Raw genomic sequence first — 23,444 nt, 5'->3', positions numbered from 1 at the left:
AAAAAATGCAAGTTTCCTCCTGTAAACATCGCTAAGCATATAATTTATACATGTATTTAAGGAAAGTTAATTGTCTGAAGTCCTCTTGTTTATGTTTAACAAATTTTAAACATCATAAATCATGCTGTTTCTACTAAATACTGTCTCAAATGTTCTCCAATTTTGATACTCTAAAGTATAGGATCGTATGCCGAGAAATGTTTCTTGGGAGGAGGAGGCGTTATATGGCGGCCTCGCGGCTTCAAAAGTCTTGGCCTGGCTATCCACATGTCCGTGCTTGGCTTGCATTATATTATGAAAATCCGTGCGTTGGAGAAGGGGATGAGTGCTTCACGCTCTTGTCCAGTAGGTGGCGGTATGCACCTATATGTTGCCATTAATAGTAGAAGGAGAAAAAAAATCCGTGCGTTGCCCCTTCCAAGGTGGCGGCCACGTAGTCGTATTCGCGCATGTGTATGCAGAATCCGGAGGCTTTTTAATGGCGTCGTCCATGAGCGGTATGTTCCCCGGACAACAACCACCAACCGCGCACCCCGTCGCAGGCGCGGGTGGCCCGGGCCAGCCAGGTTTTCCCGTACCGGGGAACCGGAGCCAGGGAAGCAATACTCTGGTGGACGAACTGGAAGCCTCGTTCGAGGTGGGACACTTGTTAAATAATAATTAACAAAAGCTAGCCGAGAGTGCTAACTGGTGTTAGCTTAACTGTCTCTCGTGTAATTATACCAACTTGGTGTATTTTTAAGCAGCTTTGCAGGGTTGTTAAATGATTTTCTTTGAGTTCAAAATAAAATAAATAAATCAGATTTCGTCATTTCATTTCTTCTCCAGGCATGTTTCGCATCTTTAGTAAGCCAAGACTACGTGAACGGAACTGACCAGGAGGAGATCCGAACCGGTCGGTGAACTTCTCGTTTCTTTTTTGGTAACATTATTCTCACGTCTCTGTGATTATTAGGACGTTTTTAGTTTATGATTATTCCAACTTCCAGGCGTGGACCAGTGCATACAAAAGTTCCTGGACGTGGCCCGGCAGACGGAGTGCTTCTTCTTGCAGAAGAGGCTGCAGCTGTCTGTGCAGAAACCAGAGCAGGTGGTCAAAGAGGTACTGTATTGTAATTAATATTTCTTTTATCTAACTTTAACTTTTCTGATATCACCAGAGTTGACTGTTTGCAACATTGCATATATACTGCACAGATAAAACAAGCAACCTTAGTGACATTTGTGCTGTTGTGTCTATTTTGAGTAGTGAAAAATAGCCACACACACAGATACTACAATGTATAACATCATGATGGTGACCTCAAGTAGACTAAAATAATAATAGCATGTTTTCCACTTGAGTTAGTTGCTTGTTGTCAGCTGTCAGAAAAAAAATCATTCCCACTCTCGCTGTGCCGTCCAGGATGTGTCTGAGTTGCGCAACGAGCTCCAGAGGAAGGAGATGCTGGTGCAGAAGCACTTGTCCAAGCTGCACCACTGGCAGCAAGTGCTGGAGGACGTCAGCGTGCAGCACCGCAAGCCCAGCGACCTGCCGCCGCCCGGACCCTTGGCCTTCCTGGAGCAGGCCTCGGCCAGTTTGCCTCCCGCCCCTTTAAAGCCAAACTAATGGGACCCATGTGGACTATTCCTCGCACAAGTCAAATGAAGCTCCAAGCTTGACGAAGTACACAGAACCGGAGATTCGTAGTTTTATTACCTCTGCCAAGGACAGATCATACAAGGTGATGGTTGTATGTTTGAGGAAGATGGTGGAAATGTCCAAAAATGATGTAGACCTGTGTAGGTCAGGCCTGCCAAATTTTCATTACAGGTTGACTTTTGTCTGCTTATGGCTTTATATGCATTGAGGCCAAGTGGTGCGATGACCCACTAGATACAGAAAATTGAGCTACAGTAGCAAGGATTCATAGTTCTGCATTAACAGTGGCCCGGTGACCTGTGGCCACGATGTGCCAGTGTAGGGCCACCTGAGGTTCATTGCCAAGGTCTCAACTGGCCAATACAAATTTCATAAATAAATATGATGAAATCAACATCTATTTCTTATATACTTTATCCTCGGTATTCTGTGACTATTTCTGTCATGAGCGCTCTGTGTGGCCCCAAATTAAAAAAAAATACTACGTTTATGAATATTTTTTTCTTTGTGTAATGACATGACCTGTAAACCTTTGGCCATGGGCAATGATGGTCAATGTAAGTTACAATTATGTGATGCAAAATGTGTTTTTTTTTAATTTTATTTATTAAGTGCATGTATTAAAGATTTAAAGGCCATTTGCTGCAGTGTGCCTCACTCCTAACACCGTGTCTGAATGAGCTCATGTTAACACTGCTAGAATCTGCGGTTTTCTTTTTGCTTTGTGTTTTTTCTTTTCCTGATATGTCGCTTTAGATGGGTTGGTTGACTTCACACCTTGAAAGGCTTGTACTGGATGTCTTCACAGCTATCGTCTGTCTCGGTTTGCGCTCCTCACAGATGGATGAGAGGACAAAAAAAAAAGCTATGATGAGCTAATCGCATGAAATTCAGTGAGTGCTTTTATCAGCAACACTAGTTGATGGGAATGATGTGTGAATTATAAATGGACTTGCTAAAGGTTCAAGTTTGTGTATAGAACACAGTAAGTCCTGTTTGACTTAGTCATAGTCATAGTAGGTCACCATTTTGTGTATGGAACATTACTGTCTTTTGATTGTGTGAGTGTGTGTGTGTGTATATATATATATATTTATATATATATATATAATTAAATTCTATCACATTGTCATTTTAGATCACATTTGAATGCATGTGAATGGATAAATTCTACTATATTAGTCTGTGATTCCCCCCAAAAAAATTTTAGCCCATAAAATGACAAAAAAAATCTTCTTAAATGACAGTTTTCCCATAATAATATAATGAAAGAGTTTTTGTTTTGTTTTTGAAAATGATGTATTTGTTTCTCATAATATTGTGTCTATTTTTGTAAAATCACATCTTTAAGTTATATGATTATTAGAATTTTTTCCAATTACTTTCCCCTCGCAATAGTGATTGTTCTCTCTGAAATTACATTTATAATGAGCATCATTGCAACTCTTCAAAAAAATCCCTTTCATTTCATTTTTGGTCAGTTTTGCAAAGTTTATCTTCTTAAGTCCATGTTTTTTTTTGTCATATTGGATTTGTAATTTTTTTGCATGTTTCCTCCCATAATTTTTTTTTTGCCCTGTACACTAAAAACACCTTTTGTATTGTGATTATTTTTTAATAAGAATGCATATTTCTTTTCTACTGTTAAAAGATTTTGGAGGTAATATTGCAGCTTATATTCACATCCGATTGTAAAATTAAGCCTTTTCTGTGGGAATATTGCAATTTTGTTCTCATTGAAAATTCTTTCTCCAATGTTGCCATTTTCTTGGGTATTGCATTCTTTTTTTCCCTTTAAATTGAAAGCTTTTTTCTTAGAGTATTGTTCGGTCCTCCACCTGTTGATGGCGCTGTGATTTCCTTAAGCAACTCATTGCAGGCGTGGAGAACCCTCTTTGCCGACACATCTCGTTGTTTGTGCGTCTGAAGGTGCAAGGAGGATGGAGGAAAAGAAAAAATAACATGTAGCTTCTGTCAAACAAACACACCCAGCAACGAGGAGAGACACACGAGGAGAACATTCAAAAACCTCCCATTTAGCCTTTCTGTCACTTCTCAAATCCTGAGTAGTAAGCTTCTCAAGCGGTATCACCGGCTAGCTCCGTCCTCCTCCTAGACTCGCCGGCTCGCCTCGACATCCGCGTTCGCCCGAAGAGTCACCGCGGTCGGGCTCCGGTGTAGCTAACCCCCACGCCACCACACCCGCGACCGACCAGCAGGACGAAAACACCGCGCGGATATGGAATGGTGCATGCCGCTGAGCCAAGTGTGCTGCCGTTGACTACAAGCGCAATTATGGACACGCATCCACTGTAAGTCGTAATGGAATGAAATGAATACATAAGAATGTGTGAGTGTTGACGTTTCCTAATGTGACGGATGGTGCCGCATTGACAGGCGGTGTGTGAGGTGGGGGGGATTGAGGGAGGAGGTGGTGGTGGATGAAAACCCGCATTAGAATGTTGATGCCGGATATTTTGTTATTATGTTTTTTTTCTACTTTATTTTCTTGTGTTTGCGTGGGTGTGCCATGTGATTTAATTGAAATCAGCATAATAATGACACGAGTGCTTCCACGGGCATTTCATTAGTGCTAGTGTCCGTTACGTTCTCGGATTTTCTACTTATTTTACTACTATCCTCCCGTTTTTTCATATGAGAACTGCATTTACTGTTTATGTGCAATAAGATTATAGTCGAATGTCTACAGCAGGTTGCAATTGACACACAGAAAGACCGGAGGAGTCACAGAAACGCATAAAAGTCCTTTGATTTTTGTTTCCAGTGGTGAACAGCTGTGGTAAATTTTGCTGTTCTGCTCCTTCTTAGACAACAGTAAGTTCAGCAAAAAGTTTTGAAACATTCAACAGGTGAATATTGCATTCAAAGGTTGACAGGTTAACAGCCTTATTCGTACAAAAGTATCATTTTCTTTCTTGGATAGCATAATTGCATATTAGTTTATTTATGTCACATGAAAATAGGGCTGCAAAATTTGTATAATTAATTTGGATCATGATTAAAAATTAATCTACCAGTAATCGTCGGTTTGAATTACCTTTAAAATGCGGGCTCTACAGCATAGCTAATCAAACACTTTCTCAGCTAGTAGTCAGCCAACCACCAGGGGGCGAACATGTGGTTAAGGCTTCTTTATGCTGCCTTTCCCCTCCATCCCCGCTTCTTTCTCTTTTTTTTTAACACACTAACACATGTCTACCCTATAAGACAAATGACATTCAAACATTCTACCCCCCCGTGCCACCCAAAAAACTCAAAATTAAATAAAATTGTAACGTTAAGCAAATATTTAGGGACAGAGTCATATTTATGTGTGTGTGTGTGTGTGTCACAGGTGCACAAGGCTTTGCCCGCACGCTCTGGACAAAGAAGATGGCGTGGAGAAACAAGGTGCGGTCACGCTCAACCCTCGACACATGAGGAAGGCCTTCAAAGTCATGAACGAGCTGCGCAGGTAATAATAAGGCACTCCACGGTCCATGATTGTCTTTTTCTCCTTTTTCCTTGTTCAGTTACCTTGCTCAAAGGTGCCTTGATTGAGCCGAGGAAGCCAACTAGGCATCCGCCCAACACCGAATCTCAATTTTCCAATTTGGCATTTGTTATTAAGAATGACACTTCTTTCTTCATTGTTGTTGGTGGGCTTTACTTAATCTCTGGCAGATATACTATACTACAATATGTGGTCATACTAAAAAAAAAAAAAAAACTTTTTGCACACTTATTGGATTAGAAGAATTTAGTTTTTTTGCTTGCTTGTCATATGTGTGATCTATTTTACACAATTTCACCAGACACTACAGTATATGAAGTATAGTTATACAGTAGTTTTTGTCAAACTCAATGAACCATCAAATTGACATGCTTTTTTCTTAAATCTATTAATACAATATTTTTAGATTATACATTTTATATGTTGTAATTAATCTATTAATATTGTATTCATGTAATTATTAAATGTTTAAAAAACAATTTTTAGTCAATGAATCCAATTAGATTGGATTATCAATGTTTTTGTGTACAATCTATTGTCATTTTATGACTTAAAATTCTATATTTTTTTATATTTTATATTATAAATGTATGTAATAGTGTAGTGTCATAGCAATGTTTTAAGCCTACTAGAACATCTGAGCTTTATTTGGTGTTATCTTTTTATTGTACTGTGGATGTTTTAATTGTTCAGCACCTTGAGTTGCATTTTAATGTAATGTATGAAAGGTGCTTTATAAATAAAGTTTGATTAGATTTAATCAGAGGTACTTTAAATGGTGGCAGGTGTGTAGTCACTCCCATTTAAAATAAGTTTGATTGAGAACACAGCCACATCCCACTTATACAAGGGTGTGTACACTTTTGCAACCACATCTCAGTTATTTTTTCTTCCCCGCTTGAGGAAGATTTAAAAAAAAAAAAAAAAGTTGTACAGGTTATACTGTAGGTCATAATGGTGGGAAAAAAGTTTGGAAATGAATAATGTTTTTTTTTGTATTTTTTTAAATAGATCAGAAAACCGTGGCATTTGATCAGGGGTGTGTAGACTTTTCATATCCACTCTATATGTTTCTCACCCCCAGTCAAAGCTTGTTGTGTGACGTCACCATCGTAGCGGAGGACGTGGAGATCGCAGCTCACCGCGTGGTGCTCGCCGCCGGCAGCCAGTACTTCCACGCCATGTTCACAGGTGCCCCCCCAACCCCCCATCCACCCACACGCCTTTCCCTAAGTTACCTACGAAGAAACAAAACGGTGTGTGTGCAACAGGTGAGATGGCCGAGAGCAGAGCCAAACGCGTGAGGATCAAGGAGATGGACGGGTGGACTCTGGGACTCCTGGTGGACTACATCTACACTGCCGAGATACAAGTCACAGAGGAGAATGTGCAGGTAGCACGCACAATACAGCACAGTTAGCGAGGTAACCATGGTAAAAATAAAAATAAAATCCTTATTTCAAATTATCGGGTACCAGCCATCGATACTGAAAGCAAAAATGTCTTACATCAAGTAAGTCTTCCTTGCCCGTAGTTGGTGCTACACACGTCAGTGACTCATCATGTGCATCAGAAAATAATAACAAATCCAAATCAATAACGGCCGAGTTGACTGCAGGGTTGGGAGGGTTACTTTCAAAATGTAATCCATTACAGTTACAAGTTACCTGCTAAAAATATGTGTAGTGTGTTAGTAATGTAATGCAAGTACCATAATATTAAAGTAATGTAACTGGATTAACTTTGGATTACTCCAATATTGAGTATGCTCATGAAGACAAAATACAAATAAATATCACCACAATATATATTCTATGCAATGTGCCCCTGCTATTTGCGGGTGAGACGGACCCGGGCAGCCTACAAATTGCAAAAATCCTTGTGTAATTCAAAAGCATGTAGGCTATTGATTGATTGATTAATTGAAGGCCATATGCTGTTTTCGAACTGTCACTGAAAGCAACCACACCTCACAGTTAGATAGATGGATAGATAGTCATCCAACGAAAATGAACTTTTATCCCAGTCACAAGTTTAGCCGTGTATATGTTGTGTATGATGTTTAAAAAGTGAATTGGTGGGAGGCAGATTTGTTTGGAAGGTGTAACTCACCTTATGGTTGTAGGCTAGCGGGCTAGCTAGCAAGAAGCTACAGCGCGTAGCATGCCGCTGGACTCTTAGCTCAGACTTTCGTAAGTTCCAATGAATACCAATCGCCATTTCCTCCTCCTGTCCGTGAAGTTTTTTTTAAACTGCCCGCATGTGGAGGACACGAGTAGTCAGTCCGTTCGTTGCCACCTCCCCGACATGTAGCAACGGTCCCACTTGCGCGGGCGTGCACGCGCTCTCTCTTGCTCTGTCCTTTTCTCTCTCTCTTTCTTTCTCTCTCTCGCTCTCTCTCTCTCTCTCGCCCTCTTTCGCACTCTCTCTCATCGTAGAAATTGTAATCCCTCGAAGTAATCTCCATTTTTAATAAATGTACCTGTAATCTGATTACATGTTTTTCCTGTAACCGTAATGGAATACAGTTTAAAAAAAAAAAAAAAAAAGCAATCTAATGACGTAACGGCTGTACATGTATTCCGTTACTCCTCAAGCCTGGTTGACTGAATATTGTGTCTTGAATGGCTGAATGTCGTCGCGTGTGTCTCAGGCTCTGCTGCCGGCCGCGGGTCTGCTGCAGCTGAACGAGGTGAAGAAGGCGTGCTGCGACTTCCTGAGCTCGCAGTTGCACCCGTCCAACTGCTTGGGCATACGAGCCTTCGCTGACCTGCACGCCTGCTCGCAACTTCTTACGCAGGCCAACTGCTACGCAGGTCATTTGGCTGGCTGGCTGGCTGGGCTTACATTTTCTAGTCTAGTCTAGATTTGGAATGGGTTTTTGGGTGCATTTTTGTCTCATTTTTGGGGGGAACACACAAACTCAACTCCCAAAAAACTAACACAGAACAATAGCCTGGTTTTGTTTTTGTCTTTTATAGGGGACCCCCCCCCCCCCCCCCCAGCAAATTTGTGTTTTTTTTTTGCAATTTGTGTTGTTGATTTTTATTTTTTTTGATTTTTTTAAACATTTTGTTCCCCGCTTGTCTTTGGATTTTCTGTGTTTTCCTGCTTTTATTTTTGTGCATGTTTTTCCATGGATAAGTACGCGATTGGCCTATCAATGTCTTTCATTACCGATCACAAAAAATAATCACTCGCAGCTCGTACTTTGCAGCCTGCTGCTAACTTTTTAATTTGAAATAATGTATTATAATTTATTACTTTGATAAAACAAAAGGATGTAATTTTGAATAGAATGCTTTTTTAAAATTAATTAATCAAAACACTGGAATCTGCAGCATAAAACCCTGTTTGGAACACTCCTAGATGTAATGCATCTAAGTGCAATAAGTGAACCATGATACAACAAACATTGAAAAAAAAAAATTCTGATGAATGAAAAGCGACTCCTCAATTTGAGGGAGGCATTTATCTGTTGCTGATGGTGTGTAATGAAAGGTGATTGTTGTCGTTCCAGAGCAACACTTCACCGAGGTGGTCGGCAGCGAGGAGTTCCTCAATCTGGGCATGGAGCAAGTTTCCAGTCTCATTGCCAGCGACAAACTCACCATTCCCACGGAGGAGAAGGTACGCACATGCACACGCGCGTTGCCATGGCGACACTCCTGATATTGTTGTTGTTGACGTGTGTAGGTCTTTGAATCGGTCATCGCGTGGGTCAACCACGACAAAGATGTGCGCCAGGAGCACTTGGCCCACCTCATGGAGCACGTGCGGCTGCCCCTGCTCACCAGAGAATACCTGGTGCAGGTATCATCCCAGTAGTTATACTTGTGACAACTTCTACTGTACTTTTAATTCTAATGTTTAAATGCTACTCGGCAATGTGTCATGTTTTGTTTGTTTTTGTGGGATTTGAATGACATTAATTTGTTCACCCCCCCCTATAAAAAAAAACTAAACTAAAATAATTTGGGTTTTTAGTGTTAAAAAAAAAAACGCTGTAAGGTCTTACGTTAATAAAAGAGATTGTAGAAATAAATGTGTTCTACAATGTGTAATTTTACGTAATGTAGTATTTGGGTGTTGGATGCATGTTCAAAATGTAAGTATATAATAATAATGATAATAATAATAAGTAAGCAAGCTATTTTTTGGGGAGGACCAAAGCTGCCAAAATTAAAAGTAAATAAATGACTAAATAAATGACTTAAAGTGAAAATAAAAACGGATATAAAAATATAATTCAAAAAGAGAGAGAAAAGTAAAAATAAATACAAAATTTAAAAAAAATCAAAATTTAGGGATATATGTATTTTTTGTTTTTATTTCCATTTATATTTATTTTTTGTATTTAAATTTTGAATAATATTTTTTTTATATCCGTTTTTATTTTCACTTTTAGTCATGTATTTATTTATTTATTTATTAAGTCATTGATTTTTTTATTTATTTAATTTTGGCGGCAGTTTTGGCCCTCCATAATTTTTTCCTGATATTGTGACGGTAAGTTAAAAATAAGTTGGGCAGTTATGCTTTTAGGCTAACAATTTGTGTGTTTAACTGTTAGTCCCGGTTAACAAATGACTTAAAGTGCAGTAGTGACTGGCTCTTCTTGCCCACATGCAAGGGCATTCCAGTCTAGGTACCTCTGTCAATGCTCAACTCCTGAAAACACATACTGCCAGCTGATTGGACGCTCTTGTTTGTGACGCCAGCGCGTGGAGGAGGAGTCCCTCATCAAGAACAGCAGCGCGTGTAAGGACTACTTGATCGAGGCCATGAAGTATCACCTGCTGCCAGCTGACCAACGAGCGCTCATGAAGACGGCGCGTACGCGCATGCGAACCCCCGCCTGCTGCCCTAAGGTAGCAAATCAAGCCGTTTTGTTTTTATGCAAATGAAACATTTTCACGCCACCTGCTGCTTGTGCTCAGGTGATGGTGGTGGTCGGCGGCCAGGCGCCCAAGGCCATCCGCAGTGTTGAATGTTACGACTTTGAGGAGCAGCGCTGGTACCAAGTGGCCGAGCTGCCCACACGCAGGTGCAGAGCAGGTAGGAAGCTAAAGAGGCTAATGCTAATCATAATAATAGCTCACTTACACATAACAATGGATACAAGAATGCTTGTCTGATAAACCTGGGCCTTGATACATACGCATATGTATTCATTTAAATTGCATTAGAATTAGTTTAAGGGGATATTTAGCATTTGTTGTTCCCTTCAGGCGTGGTGTACGTGGGTACATGCGTGTACGCCGTGGGGGGCTTCAACGGTTCTCTGCGTGTGCGTACGGTGGATTGCTACGACCCTATTATGGACCGCTGGACCAGTGTCAGCAGCATGCAAGACCGCCGATCCACACTAGGGGCCGCCGTGCTCAACGGACTTTTGTACGCTGTGGGGGGCTTTGACGGAAGCACAGGTACCACCGCTTCTTTTTCTTTCTTTTTGCTCTTTGTGGGACGGATGCAGCAGAAGCTATTCAAAACTATTGGAATTTAACAGGCATATTTTTTTTTGTCAGTTTAATTGACAACTTTTTTAACGTCGTTAAGAGCATTGGTTCTCAACCGCGGTCCTCAAGTACCCCTAACCAGCCTGTTTTCCATGTCTACCACAGCCAACACAGGTGTTTCAAACCATTAGCTAATCAGCGAGCTCTGCATGAAGCCTGATAACAATCCTCAGGTGTGTTGGTTGAGAGAGACATGGAAAACAGGCTGTATAGGGGCACTCAAGTACCGGGGATGAGAAAAAGTGGTTTAGAGCACCTTTTTTTTTTTTTTTTTTTTTAACATACATTTTTTTTAAACAACTTTATATTAATTAAGAACAATTGTTATCTAACAGGCTTAACTTACAAAAAAAATAAAAAATAATTCTGTCTCATTTATAAATCAACAATTTTGGATGGATGAGTGAGTAGTCTAGCTGGATAGGGTAATATATCTTCATCTCATTTTTTTTTTTATGCCTTGGCAGAGTCTTCTTTTGCTCAGACTTGTTGCCATCTTGACAGGTCTGTCCACCGTTGAGGCGTACAACTCCAAGACGGATGAGTGGTTCCACGTCTTGCCCATGAGCACGCGACGTAGCAGCGTAGGAGTGGGTGTTGTTAATGGTAAGTGTTCACTTAGGAGTGCCCCAACTTCATCAAGTTACAATGTATGATTCATTTATTTATTTTAGGGGTGTCAAAATTTCTGTATTAATTTGTAGTAAATTTAAAGTTCCTTTAATGCCACTTTTTTTTTTTTACGTGCGATTAATGACCACCTCTTACTGTACTGGGGGAATGCCAGTCACAACGCAGCATTCACGTCCACGTCAAAATTTAGCCGTAATAATAATGCATATATTTGTGGAGACTGGGGTCAAGTTGTATTTTACAATTTTAAAAATGTGTAGAATTTCACAAGTTACTTCATGTTAAAGATTAGATAGCTCTTCATATGAAAAGAAAAATGCACTGAGCTGTCACCAATGTTTAAAAAAAAAAATGCAATAATGCCATCTAGGGGTAGAAAAATTAACTCAACACAAATCAATATCACACTTCACAGTACAACTCAATTTTATGAATTATTAGGAAATTACTGTATCAATGACTAAAAGATGCAGCCACATTTCTATTAGTTGCATATTTTTTCCCACTTTTATATTAAGAGTATGAAACTTAGAAAAAATATTTTATTGTACATTTACAGCAATAACAATTTGCGATTATGAGTTATGTGATTTAATTACAATTTAAAAAATTCATCGCCTGACACCCCTAATTTATTTATTTATTTATTTATTGCATGTTGTTAGCTAAAATGTCACAACAACCAACAGCAAGCTTCTTATTGCTGCTAGAATTACTGTACACGTTATGTTAATTAAAGGACATAGTTTCAGAAAGTAAATTAGCTTAATGCTAACACATGATGCAAAACATCTTTTACAGCCTATTGAAACTCACATCGATGGAAGCAATGCATGTAGACAGATAGAATTGCAATACTCATGCATATATTCTTTGTCCTCTTCAAAAAAAGATGAATACAGTTTATTGAGCTTAGAGACCTTTGCCTGTTTGTTTAAATCTTATACTGCCCCCTGGTGGCCATGGTGTGCAAACCTTCTAAGATGCACAGCGCTAATGAGTATTGAAGCATGAAATCATGATGCACAAACTGTTTCTTTACATAATGTATATATGTGTATATAATATATATGTGCGTTTGTTAGGGATCCTGTATGCCGTCGGTGGTTACGACGGCGCCACCAGGCAATGTCTGAGCACGGTGGAAGCCTACAGCCCCAAAAGCAACACGTGGAGTTACATTGCTGAAATGGGCACTCGACGCAGCGGTGCAGGTGGGTCTTTCTTCTTTATTTTCCACTGCGCCCTTCAAACGTTTGATTTCCGTCCTGTGCCAGGCGTGGGCGTGCTGAAGGGTTTGCTCTACGCTGTGGGCGGCCATGACGGCCCCTTGGTGAGGAAAAGCTGCGAAGTATTCGACCCGGCCTCCAACAGCTGGCGGCAGGTGGCCGATATGAACATGTGTCGTCGTAACGCAGGTGAGGCCAGAGAGAGGAGTGCCTCGCGACGGCATTAATTTGGCATTAATCTTGATATCTAGCCTAAGGTACCAGTGCACTATTTGTCTTTACAAGTAAGACAATTCATCACAGTAGTGGAACAATTGTCTTACACATAATGTAGGGCTGTCACTCTCGAATCTATTTAAAATCCATTATCCTGTCGATCATTCCATCGAGGAATCACCCCGCCACCGGACCCAAAAATTAGCCTATGCTAAACAGTTACCAATCGCCATTAGCATTAGCACGCTAACGATTACCAATTAAGATAAACAAACACTAACCATCATTTAGTACACACATACATAATTATATCTATATCAGTTGAATTGAGATGTAACTGCTAATTAGTTATTATACAGGGATGTGATTTTTCCGCTAATTCGCGGAATTCCGCTTTTTTTACCCCCCCCCCCCCCCAAAAAAAAAAAATTCAGATTTTTTATTTTTATTTATTTTATTTTTTTTATAGTAGTTCATTGTGTATGCACATGACTCCGACAGATAACATCTTCTGCTATAACAAAGACATTTGTGGTATGCTCTAATATGAGTTACTTTTCATTTGGTCATGATACAATTATTTGTTCATGAAATTTGAACTCTTCAACATTATTTATGTGTTAACTTAGTAATCACATTAGTTAGATATGATGATATTCTCAGTGATAGTTTTTAAAAGCAAAGGCAGTCCAATGTTTTTGAATGTGACTGATTTTGAGTTGACTAAAACTGCCATTTTATATGGGATAGTTTAATATACATTGAAAATTTATGCTGTTGTTTTGTCTATTTCTTTGTCATGTGAGTGCATTGAAAGTACTTAAAAACACGGAAAACCCATGAGCTCTAACCCTAACCCTAACCCTGGACCTAGCTGGGTGCCAGCGGCCCCCAGACCCCCGGCTAAATTTTCAGATAATTTCACTTTGGTCAAAACACATCCCTGATTATAGTCTGCGCTCGAGCAGTATTAAACGCCAACAAAATTAACCTGTGTTAAAGTTAGCAATCGCGGTTAGCATTTGCACACTAGCGCTGACAAAATGGCGTCTCACACGATGGCCACATGATGTGATGTCTTTTTTTCTTTTTCTTTTTTGGGTGTGATGTGTCTTTTTCAGGCGTATGCACCGTCAACAACCTGCTGTATGTGGTGGGCGGCGACGACGGCAGCTGCAATTTGGCATCGGTGGAGTTCTACAACCCCACCTCGGACAAGTGGACGCTGCTGCCCAGCTGCATGAGCACGGGACGCAGTTATGCAGGTGGATTGGGGCAAAAAACACAGACACAATAATTGCAATCTTTTCTTTTTTCTTAAATGCAGCAGGCCAAAGTATTTATCCAAAATGAGACAGAGGTTGTATTCTCAAACTAGCAGTGTTACTAGAAATAAATAATAATAATAATAAAGTCCAAATTTTACGTCATAAAATTACAAGAAAAGAGAAACAAATTATACGACAAAGTTGTGTTATGGCAAAAACAATATGTCAAGGTTTACAGGGTAAAGTTGAATAATTATGAAAAAAAATTAATTAAGAAATAGCAAAAAAAATATTACTACAAGTGAAATAATTTTTTTTTAATCTATTTTAAATAAACATGCCGACGACATGAAAAATAAAAATTGAATAATATAAAAATATTATAAGAAAACAAATGACTTTTTGGGGGACCATAAGGTGCACTTAAAATCCATTAATTTCATCAAAAATCGACAGAGCTTCTTGTAATCTTGAGCGCATTGTTGTATGAATTGGCTTTTCAATTCGTCCCTGTTTCCGTGTCTAAGATTAATGGGAAGTACTCTTACTAGCCTTATGCTACAGTCGCCAGTTAGACTCAACGCAAAGTGAGCTTTTCTGGCGGCATATTTCCATTGTTACAATGTGGGAACGGACCGGCACGAGGTTAACGGCACAGCCAGCTTCCAATAGCTGCAGAAACCAAGCAAAAAATGTTGCATAATGGTGAGTGCATTGATTTGTTTACAGCTGCTTGGACTGTCAACCAAGATAGCATTTAGCATTAGCCGAAGTACACAACCTTTTGTCACCCAAAAAAAAGGAAACACTGTCACAATGCATGACTTTTTCTTCAAAATATGACTTCCCGGGAAAAAAAAAAACCTTTTCTCTTGAATTTTTTTTCTTCTCATTTCTTGTTTCTTTTACCTGGTTCAAATCCAGGTGTGACTGTGATTGACAAGCCCTTATGACTGCTGGCGACGGCTACCAGCGATTAGAAGCAGAAGTTGCATCCTACTGAATTCTCACGTGGGATCTGCCGTTGTCTCATGCAACGTTTGCACGTTGGTCACTCCCGTCGACGAGTTGAGAGACGAAGGCCGCGACGACGAAGGTGATGATGTTGGCGACCGTGAAGATTTTTATTTCTTTTTGCACTTAACGTGAGCGTAGGGAGGGTTTGAACCTGTGTTGGACAGGCGACCCGACCCGACCCGACCCGACCCAGCCTGGCCAACTGGGGAGGCGGCCAGATGCCGCTGCTAAATGACTACTGACATGAAGCTACTAAAAGTGCTAACATTTACTAGAGGGGAGAATGCTGCTCGAGAAGCGGGACTATGAAAATCTTCTCATCGCTGGAGTGTCTGTGCGTATTTGTGCGCTTGCCTTCAAAGGTTCTCTGTTGCTTGTGAGCCTGTTTTTGTTTGTGGGCGCGTTTGTTTGTGTGCATTTTGAGTCGACGGCTGCATGAATGCACTGTTCGTGGCCGCTCGTTTTGTTTTAGTGTTGAAGAGCGCCCGAATGTTAAACGGTTGGCCGCTTCCTCCTTCCCTTTTGCGATGCCTTTTTGCACCCTTCGTGGACACAGTGACGAAACAGAACAACAGTTAGTGGTTGTTTCTGGACAGGAACTCCTTTGGACGTATCGACAGAAAATGTGAGAGAGAAAAAATCTGACATTTTCTTGAAAAATTGCACTTTTTTTCCAGAAAACTTTTTCTTGAAAAGGGTAGTTTTTCTTTAGAGACTTTTTTTTGTTTAAAAATACAACTGTTTTTCAGGAAGTGAGTTTTCCCTCGAAAAATACTTTTCCCTTAAAGACTTTTTTTTTTTTACTTCTTCAGTGTGATCTTATTCTTGGAAATTGTACTTTTGTAATAAAATTATCACTTTTTTCTTCTTCCCCAACCCTCACCCCCTGTTTAAAACATTAAAACATTTTTATGTTAATTTAAAATATATATTTTTTTCTCTTGGAATTCTCCCCAAATTCAAAAACCTAAAATAATGTCATTTTTTCTCCCAAAATATGACCACTCTAAAATGTACTACATTTTTTATTTATTTATTACTGCATGTATTAATACATTTTTTTCTTTAAAAATAGACTTTCTTGTAAAGGTATTTTCGTTCTTTGAAAAAAGTATTAATTTTTTTTTTTGTCAACGTGACATTTTTCAAAAAACAAAAAGGTTTTCTCGCAAAACAAGTCTTTTTACTCCCCTGAAGAAGTTTTGAAACACAAACAAGACAAATTATTTCTCGTAAAATGTTATTTTCTCTAAAAATGCCCCCCCACTCCTCTTTTTTTCTTCTTTCTTTTTTTTTTTTTTAAATGCATCATTTTCTGCTGGAAAAAGTCCTCCTTCAACCTTCTTTTTTTTTTTTGCATACCATTTTTTTTTTTACTTCTTGTTTTTCTGTAATAAATATGGAGAAGAGAAGCCTTGTCGAAGAAGGTTGCCAAACGCATGCCGTCCTAAAAAGAGGCGCTATCTCTTCTTGTGAGGGGGACGTACAGTATGGCACGTGCTTTACTGTTGCCCGGCAGCCATGTTTGCTCACTGCATGTGCGCCCCTGAGCTCATCTCACCTACGGACTAACCTTGTAAACTGACGTACTATGAATGTGCCACTTTTACAGCATCTTCTCTGATTTCATGAAGTGACCAAACTCTTAGTGTGTTTTTTCCTCCTCCTCCCTTTTTAGTGACTGCTTTTGCTGCATTCTTTTCGTCAACTGTATATCGAAGATGTCGTGTATGCTTAATGACTTTGGATATGTTTCACATTACATGTTTTGTAGAGCATTATTATTAATAAATCATATGCTTCTTGTATTTAAAAAGAAAAAGCTGTGAAATGACTTACAGTGATCTGTTTTTAAAAACTTTGCCAAATCAGTAAACTATTTAAATGGATTGTCATGTGCGTTTATTTCCTTCACCCACATTGTTGTAAAAACCTAACGCACTGTTCAATGCCAAGCTTTTCTGAAATATAAAAATGAGACACAAGAAATCTTTTCAAAACTTTTTCCACCATTAATAGACCTTGGACCATGGCTCGTGCCTTTACTCAGGAAATGGAAGGAAAGGCTTGGTGGCAGGTGTGTGCCGACTCGTTTTTAAAATGAGTTTGTGATTGGTTGTTTGGGTTTATTCAGAACACAGCCCCAGGTACAAGAGGGTGTGCACACTTGTGCAACTGCATTTCATATCTATGGATCCATCTATCTAACAAAAACAAACCTGGCATCTGAACAGAGGTGTGTAGACTTTTTTATGTCCACTGAATGAATGTGTGCATATGATCTGTCATAAGTACTTTTTGAGGAACCTTTTTCTTGATAAAATATATATTTTTTAAATATGGCGGGGAAAAAATCCACCCTTTTGTTGCTGAACTGTTTCTTATAAAACAACTTTTATTGGCCCTTTTTCTCATGAAAATAGTCTTTTTCTCAGAAAATATTTTTGTATAGCTAAAAAAATTGCTTAGAAAATCTTTAAAGGAACAGCACTTTTCCTTTCAAACAATACTGTTAAATACATTTTTTAAATCAAATAATATGACCTTATTCTTTCTTTCTGATAAAATGACATTTATTTTCTTAAAAATGTATTATTATTTTTTTACAAAACAACGAAAGATTTATCAAATACTAACTTTTTTTTTTTCTTCTGACTTTTTGTGATTCTGTTAACTTATGTATCTCATAACGTATCAAACACATCTGTCCAATAAGTATTTATAAAGGCGGAACCTCCCCACGTATGGAAACGTTATGAAATCCATGCTCGGCTTCTGATTGGCTGTCGCTGTGGAGATCCTCAGTCTCACTATCATCGCTTCATCTAACCGGCCAATCGGTGACGCCGCTTGATCCCGTGACGTTAATCTGCTCTTCCCACTGGCCAATCGGAAGACCGGTCGCTCGGCTACTTGACGCTCGAGGACCAGGTACACATTACACACACACACACACCCACACACACGCTACTCAAGCCCCTGCTAAGGTGAGTGCTAGTAATGCTAACAAGTGGACAGTTAGCTAAACTTTTAAACGTTTATTATTATTTTTTAAGACTAAAACGAAGGATAAAGTCATGTGTAATAATACGAGCTGTGTTCGTTAAACTGGAAGGCACCCATTTTAGCCAGATATTGTTATTAAGTTTAATGTTTGCTGTGAAAATGGTCAAACTGGTCGTTTGCAAGTGCTGAAAAGCTTCGAAGGAAGGAGGAAGAACTTAATAAAAGTCATAATGAAAAATTAAATGTTAAGTCTGTATATGTACATCTCATTCCCATTTACTCTACCTGACGAAATGGCAACCTTTCATTTAAAGTCATACTACAGTACATGTAGTAGTATTCCTATTTGCCAAATTATTTTTAGTACGCTTGTTATGAGCACTTGATATGCCAAATTAAGTTAATGTGAAAATAATATAGTTGTCTTAAGTGATTTAACATTTAAAAAAATTATCATAAGTGGAGCCGCAACAACAAAAAATGTTGACCGTGTGATTTATTAACCCAAAAATTATTTTAGGTAATCATACAGCGCAATGCTAAGTGAATGGACTGCTTATCATAGCAGTGTGATAACAATTGTAAGCACAGTACTTTCTTATGTGTATTTAAAGGCATTTTGTCAACGTTATCTCATTTTGAAGGGGAGAATTTTTTTCTAAAGACCCCATCATTATCTTAAAGCCAGTTAAACTGTTAGAAAAAAAGGTGTAAAGTTACAATGATAAATTCAGATATTTTTTTTAGGAAATAAAAAAGTTATGTGATAGAAGTCTAATGTTTACAAGAGCAAATGTGTAATTTGTGGGAGTAAAAAGTCATAATCTTATAAGAATAAAGCCACATAAAAAAAATTGTTTTATTGATGCCTTTTTGCACCTTTTTAAACGCTATGACATCATAATTTGTTGCAAATTATTTTTGTGGACCTTCAAACCAAACTACGGCTCTCGGACCCCTACACCCCGAGCTACATAATGTAACCTGCCTCTCCTGTGTGGCAGTCATGGAGGTGAACGGCACAGCCAACATCTTGAGCTCGGCCTACCTGGCGGCGGAGTACGTGGACGCGGCCTTGCCCGGGAACCCCTTGCAGCCCCCGTTCAAGCACGCGTGGGACTACATGCTGGACAACTACACTAAGTTCCAGATCGCCACTTGGGGCTCTCTCCTCGTCCACGAGTTGATCTACTTCCTCTTTTGCCTCCCTGGCTTCATCTTCCAGTTCTTGCCCTTCTTGCAAAAGTACAAAATCCAGCAGGTCAGTGTGTGTGGTTCTTTTTGACTCCGCAGAGAAAACACAAATACGTGTGAGAGATGACTTTGTGTATGTACGCTTCGTGCGTGTCTGTGTGTATGCGCGTAGGACAAACCAGAGACGTGGGAGAAGCAGTGGCGGTGCTTCAAGATGTTGCTGTTCAACCACTTCTTCATCCAGCTGCCACTCATCTGCGGCACGTACTATTTCACCGAGTTCTTCAACATCCCCTACGACTGGGACTCCATGCCGCGATGGTCAGTGGACACGCTGTTATTTAAATGGAGTTCATGTTTATATGGAGTATATTATCAGCCGGCAAAAAACAGAATGTTGCGATGACGCAATAGCAAAACGTCAACAGCTCATGCTGGGGTATAATGGTGAAATACTCACACACAAGGGGAACGTTTTGAGGTTAGCTTCATGCCGCTAGCTTCTGTTAGCTCTGTCACCGCTAGCTTCATACCAGCGGTCACTTTGAAGCGTCTCTAATGGTGAGTAATATTTTAAGTCTGTTTCTAAGCCAGTCCTCGAAAAACAATTACTTTACATGGTCAGTGGCATGAAAATGTTTAAGTTAAAAAGACCGATATGTTTTTTTCAGGGCCAATGCCGATGTCGATTATTAGTAGGCAAAAAGGCCGATAACCGATATTTGGGGCCGATATTCTTTTGCAGTAAAAAAAAAAAAGAGAAAAAAAAGCAACTTTTCAAATTTTCAACGTGTTTAATGTTTTTCTTTTAATTTAAAATACAGCAAATACACAGCTTTGTTTTAAAATTCTAACAAAAAAAGTAAATACTTTTCTGTAGAAAATAGTTTCCCCCCAAAATTTCATAACTGAAATGTTAAACTTTCATTATTTTTGTTTTAATTTTAACAAAAGCAAAAAGCAGCATCTCTTATAAAGTTAAGTGAAACTTTAAATAAATTAAAGCAAATTAATATTTTAATAAATTTGTGTGTGTGTTTTTTTAAGCATTAAAGGAATACGTGACTCATTTTGTCATTTTCAGCAGTAAGAAGTTAATTTTTTGTCTATATTTAATGTGATAATTTCATTATTTTTTCATGTCCAATTAATATGTCTAAAAACATCTTGTAATTTGCTGTCGTCTGAAGATGACATCATTTGTGCTCAGGTAACGTCCAATCACGGTTCACCTCTTTTCTGGGTCTAGTCATGTGATGTCAGCAAACAGAGCCATGATTGGTCGTTACCCATTTCCTGAGCACACGTGATGTCATCGTCAGTTGACTGACAGTGGCGAAGTGCCAATGAAGTTATCACATTAATTATTGACAAAATATTAACCGAAAATGGCTACCGAGTCGGGGAAGTCAAGTAAAATTTTTGACGACCAATCACAGCTTAGCTTGCAAATGTCACATGACCAAACCCAGAAAACAAGTGAGCCGTAATTGGTCCTTAGCTGAGCAACTGTGATGTCATTGTCAGTCGATAGCAAGTGAAAAAATGGCCGCCCCCTGATATGGATAAAGAATGGGTGGATTTTGCTGCTTTATATAGATTATTGTAAAGAAAATTTAGAATTTTAAAAACCAAATAAAACCAAACGACTGAAAAATCCCAATTGATTCTAACATTGGTGTGCGTGCGTGTATTCAGGCCGTACATCATGACTCAGTGCTTCGGCTGCGCCGTGGTGGAAGACGCGTGGCACTACTTCCTCCACCGACTTCTCCACCACCGCAGGATCTACAAGTACATCCACAAAGTCCACCACGAGTTCACCGTGAGTTCCGTAAATAATAATACATTTTCAAAAATCCACATCCGGCGACCTCGCTAATCCGCCGCCCGCATTTCTGTGTCCCCGCCAGGCGCCGTTTGGCATGCAGGCCGAGTACGCCCACCCCGCCGAGACCATCATCCTGGGCGCCGGCTTCTTCATCGGCATCATGATCTTCTGCAACCACGTCTTCTTCCTGTGGGCGTGGGTGGCCGTGCGCCTGCTGGAGACCATCGACGTGCACAGGTACCCGTCCGGCTGACCCTCACGTTTTCCCATGTTGAGACACGAGGGCCACGTTGACCTCATTAAAAAAAAAAACACATTGAAATTGTTTTGCCGTCCCCAGCGGGTACGACATCCCCGTCAACCCGTTGCACCTGATTCCATTCTACGCTGGCGTCCGCTTCCACGACTTCCACCACATGAACTTTGTGGGCAACTACGCCTCCACCTTCACCTGGTGGGACAAACTGTTCAACACCGACAACCAGTACAACAAGTACATGCACAAACAAGACGGGGACAAGAAGACGCAGTAAAAACACAAAATGTCTGCAATTGAATCTGGTTTCAAACCGGATTGACGCATTTGTGCCTTTTTTTTTTTTGCAGTGAGAGTATTGTGGTCTTCTGTTTAGCCAGAAATACAACAAACAACCATAAATATTCTCCTTTTTGGCTGCTGTTTGATCTTTAAATATTATTGAACTCATTTGCTCACAAAAACGTATAAAAACATTCTATTTTAAATAGTGCCATGGTCCCAAAAACGTATTTATACGTTTAAAAAATATATATTTTTATGCTAGAGCATACAGAAGGCTTTGATGCAGCCTCTGACCTGAAGAGGTTGTTTAAAACAATGGTAGTTATCACCCAAAAAAAAAAACGGCCAGCAGACTATAAGAGATCAACCAGGGCCATGTTGCAAAAAGTTTTCAACAGGTTTGTGAATAATGATGAAACTTAGCTATAGTCTAATGCGGATTGCTGCAAAATGGAAACAGATACAAATATCCTTATTTTCCTGATGAAAGAAGAGAGTCTAATCTTTCTTTTATTTTTATAGCAATAGAACATAATATTCTGTTGGCCTTGCAAAATCAATCAAAATCCAGTAAAACAGTGAAGTGAAAATGGCTGCGAGTGAATGAGTTACTACGGATTTTTTTTTTAAACCGATGCTTCTTCTGATATTTGGAAGAAGAAAATTTTGATTCCAGCTTAATTAAAAAAAAAAAAATCTAATGAATAAAATAACTTATTTTTTAGTCCACTTACAAAAATAAAAATATGAATTAAAGTCGGATATTTGACTGTTTTTGCAAAATATGAATAGAATGTTACCACGAATGGCGAATAGCTTAAATGTGCACGTGACAGCCACCCAAAAATGTTTGTAATTGCCAATAAGGCCTGAAGTGAAGCTCCTCCCCCTCACTTCAACATAATTGCTTGACAACAAAATGTCACCAGATGGCGCCAAAGCAACATAAAAAAAAATCAATTACGCTAGTTCTGAGCACACCAAAAAAATATTATATTATATTATAAATATAATATTTTTGTGTGTTCATGTTGGAATAAAAATATGAATATGCCTGACTATGTATTCTAGTCCCAAATATGTACTTACTGAATATAGTGTCACTTTTCCTTCAAATGCCCACTGCTGCACCGAGGACACACCCCTGCGGCCATATCTTGCACACGCTGCTGCGTCAAGTCGGCATGCAGCAGCAGCTAACAAACAGGAAGTCAGAAAAATCGAATGCCCTTTTATGGATTAAATGGATCCTTTCACATATGTGTACATTCTTTTTTAAAATTTATCACACTCTGTACTGTATGTCTGTAACTTTGTGTTATTTTGCTGCTGCCTGTCTTGGCCAGGTCTCTCTTGAAAAAAAAAGGGAAATGGGACCAACCTGGTTAAATAAAGGTTACATGAAATGAAACAACACTTTTTGTAAACAATAGGCACTATATGATACTTATATATATGTGTGTGTGTGTGTGTGTGTGTGTGTGTGTGTGTGCATGCGTGCGTGCGTGCGTGCGTGTGTGTGTAGGTGGTATGGTGAATTATCCAGGCCTTATTTCAAGGTATCAGTACTCGCGACGGCGACCTCTTGTGGCCGTTTTACGACCAGGAACTCGAAATTAGAAGAATAGAAAATGACCATTTCATGCAATGTTAAGGAAAATGCTATGATGGGATATATAGGTATTTCTTTAAAATAATCTGTCATTGTTTTTTTTTATGTATCAAAAGCACTAGTGGTATCAGTACTTTGTATTGTGTGTATTGTGACAACTCACAAATTGAGTACTTCTTTTGGTATCGGTCTGAAAAAAGTGGTCTCATCCCCAAGAAA

The 23,444-nt window shown here is 39.2% G+C and overlaps 3 protein-coding genes across 3 annotated transcripts; all 3 read left to right on the top strand.

Annotated features, from left to right (window-relative positions):
* The first annotated feature begins 385 nt into the window (after positions 1-385).
* med28 (mediator complex subunit 28) lies at positions 386-2,280 on the top strand. Its single transcript, XM_077571699.1, has 4 exons — positions 386-637; positions 829-895; positions 990-1,102; positions 1,406-2,280. Exons 1-4 carry the CDS (start codon positions 479-481, stop codon positions 1,607-1,609), a joined length of 543 nt encoding a protein of 180 aa, XP_077427825.1. The 5' UTR covers positions 386-478; the 3' UTR covers positions 1,610-2,280.
* Positions 2,281-3,560: 1,280 nt separating this feature from the next.
* klhl2 (kelch-like family member 2) lies at positions 3,561-16,930 on the top strand. Its single transcript, XM_077571518.1, has 15 exons — positions 3,561-3,954; positions 4,998-5,117; positions 6,241-6,347; positions 6,428-6,549; positions 7,810-7,972; positions 8,677-8,786; positions 8,853-8,969; positions 9,878-10,027; positions 10,097-10,214; positions 10,388-10,585; positions 11,183-11,284; positions 12,397-12,525; positions 12,589-12,729; positions 13,878-14,021; positions 14,949-16,930. Exons 1-15 carry the CDS (start codon positions 3,887-3,889, stop codon positions 14,975-14,977), a joined length of 1,818 nt encoding a protein of 605 aa, XP_077427644.1. The 5' UTR covers positions 3,561-3,886; the 3' UTR covers positions 14,978-16,930.
* A 1,044-nt stretch (positions 16,931-17,974) lies between these two features.
* Positions 17,975-23,029, top strand: msmo1 (methylsterol monooxygenase 1). The gene is made up of 6 exons (XM_077572000.1): positions 17,975-18,028; positions 19,052-19,308; positions 19,414-19,562; positions 20,940-21,066; positions 21,155-21,309; positions 21,413-23,029. Exons 2-6 carry the CDS (start codon positions 19,054-19,056, stop codon positions 21,603-21,605), a joined length of 879 nt encoding a protein of 292 aa, XP_077428126.1. The 5' UTR covers positions 17,975-18,028; positions 19,052-19,053; the 3' UTR covers positions 21,606-23,029.
* Positions 23,030-23,444: the final 415 nt, after the last annotated feature.

The sequence above is a fragment of the Vanacampus margaritifer genome, chromosome 7 (genome assembly GCF_051991255.1).
Source record: "Vanacampus margaritifer isolate UIUO_Vmar chromosome 7, RoL_Vmar_1.0, whole genome shotgun sequence".
In the NCBI taxonomy this organism is placed as follows: Eukaryota; Metazoa; Chordata; class Actinopteri; order Syngnathiformes; family Syngnathidae; genus Vanacampus; species Vanacampus margaritifer.
This window is presented reverse-complemented; position numbering and strand designations above follow the sequence as displayed.

Excerpts from the sequence above, each read along its gene's own strand:
- med28 (XM_077571699.1), top strand. The coding sequence starts at position 479 with ATGGCGTCGTCCATGAGCGGTATGTTCCCCGGACAACAACCACCAACC. Across the intron at positions 896-989 it reads CCAGGAGGAGATCCGAACCG|GCGTGGACCAGTGCATACAA; the intron begins GTCGGTGAACTT and ends TCCAACTTCCAG. Across the intron at positions 1,103-1,405 it reads CAGAGCAGGTGGTCAAAGAG|GATGTGTCTGAGTTGCGCAA; the intron begins GTACTGTATTGT and ends TGTGCCGTCCAG.
- klhl2 (XM_077571518.1), top strand. The coding sequence starts at position 3,887 with ATGGTGCATGCCGCTGAGCCAAGTGTGCTGCCGTTGACTACAAGCGCA. Across the intron at positions 7,973-8,676 it reads GCAGGCCAACTGCTACGCAG|AGCAACACTTCACCGAGGTG; the intron begins GTCATTTGGCTG and ends TTGTCGTTCCAG. Across the intron at positions 10,028-10,096 it reads CCCCCGCCTGCTGCCCTAAG|GTGATGGTGGTGGTCGGCGG; the intron begins GTAGCAAATCAA and ends GCTTGTGCTCAG.
- msmo1 (XM_077572000.1), top strand. The coding sequence starts at position 19,054 with ATGGAGGTGAACGGCACAGCCAACATCTTGAGCTCGGCCTACCTGGCG. Across the intron at positions 19,309-19,413 it reads AAAAGTACAAAATCCAGCAG|GACAAACCAGAGACGTGGGA; the intron begins GTCAGTGTGTGT and ends GTATGCGCGTAG. Across the intron at positions 19,563-20,939 it reads TGGGACTCCATGCCGCGATG|GCCGTACATCATGACTCAGT; the intron begins GTCAGTGGACAC and ends GCGTGTATTCAG.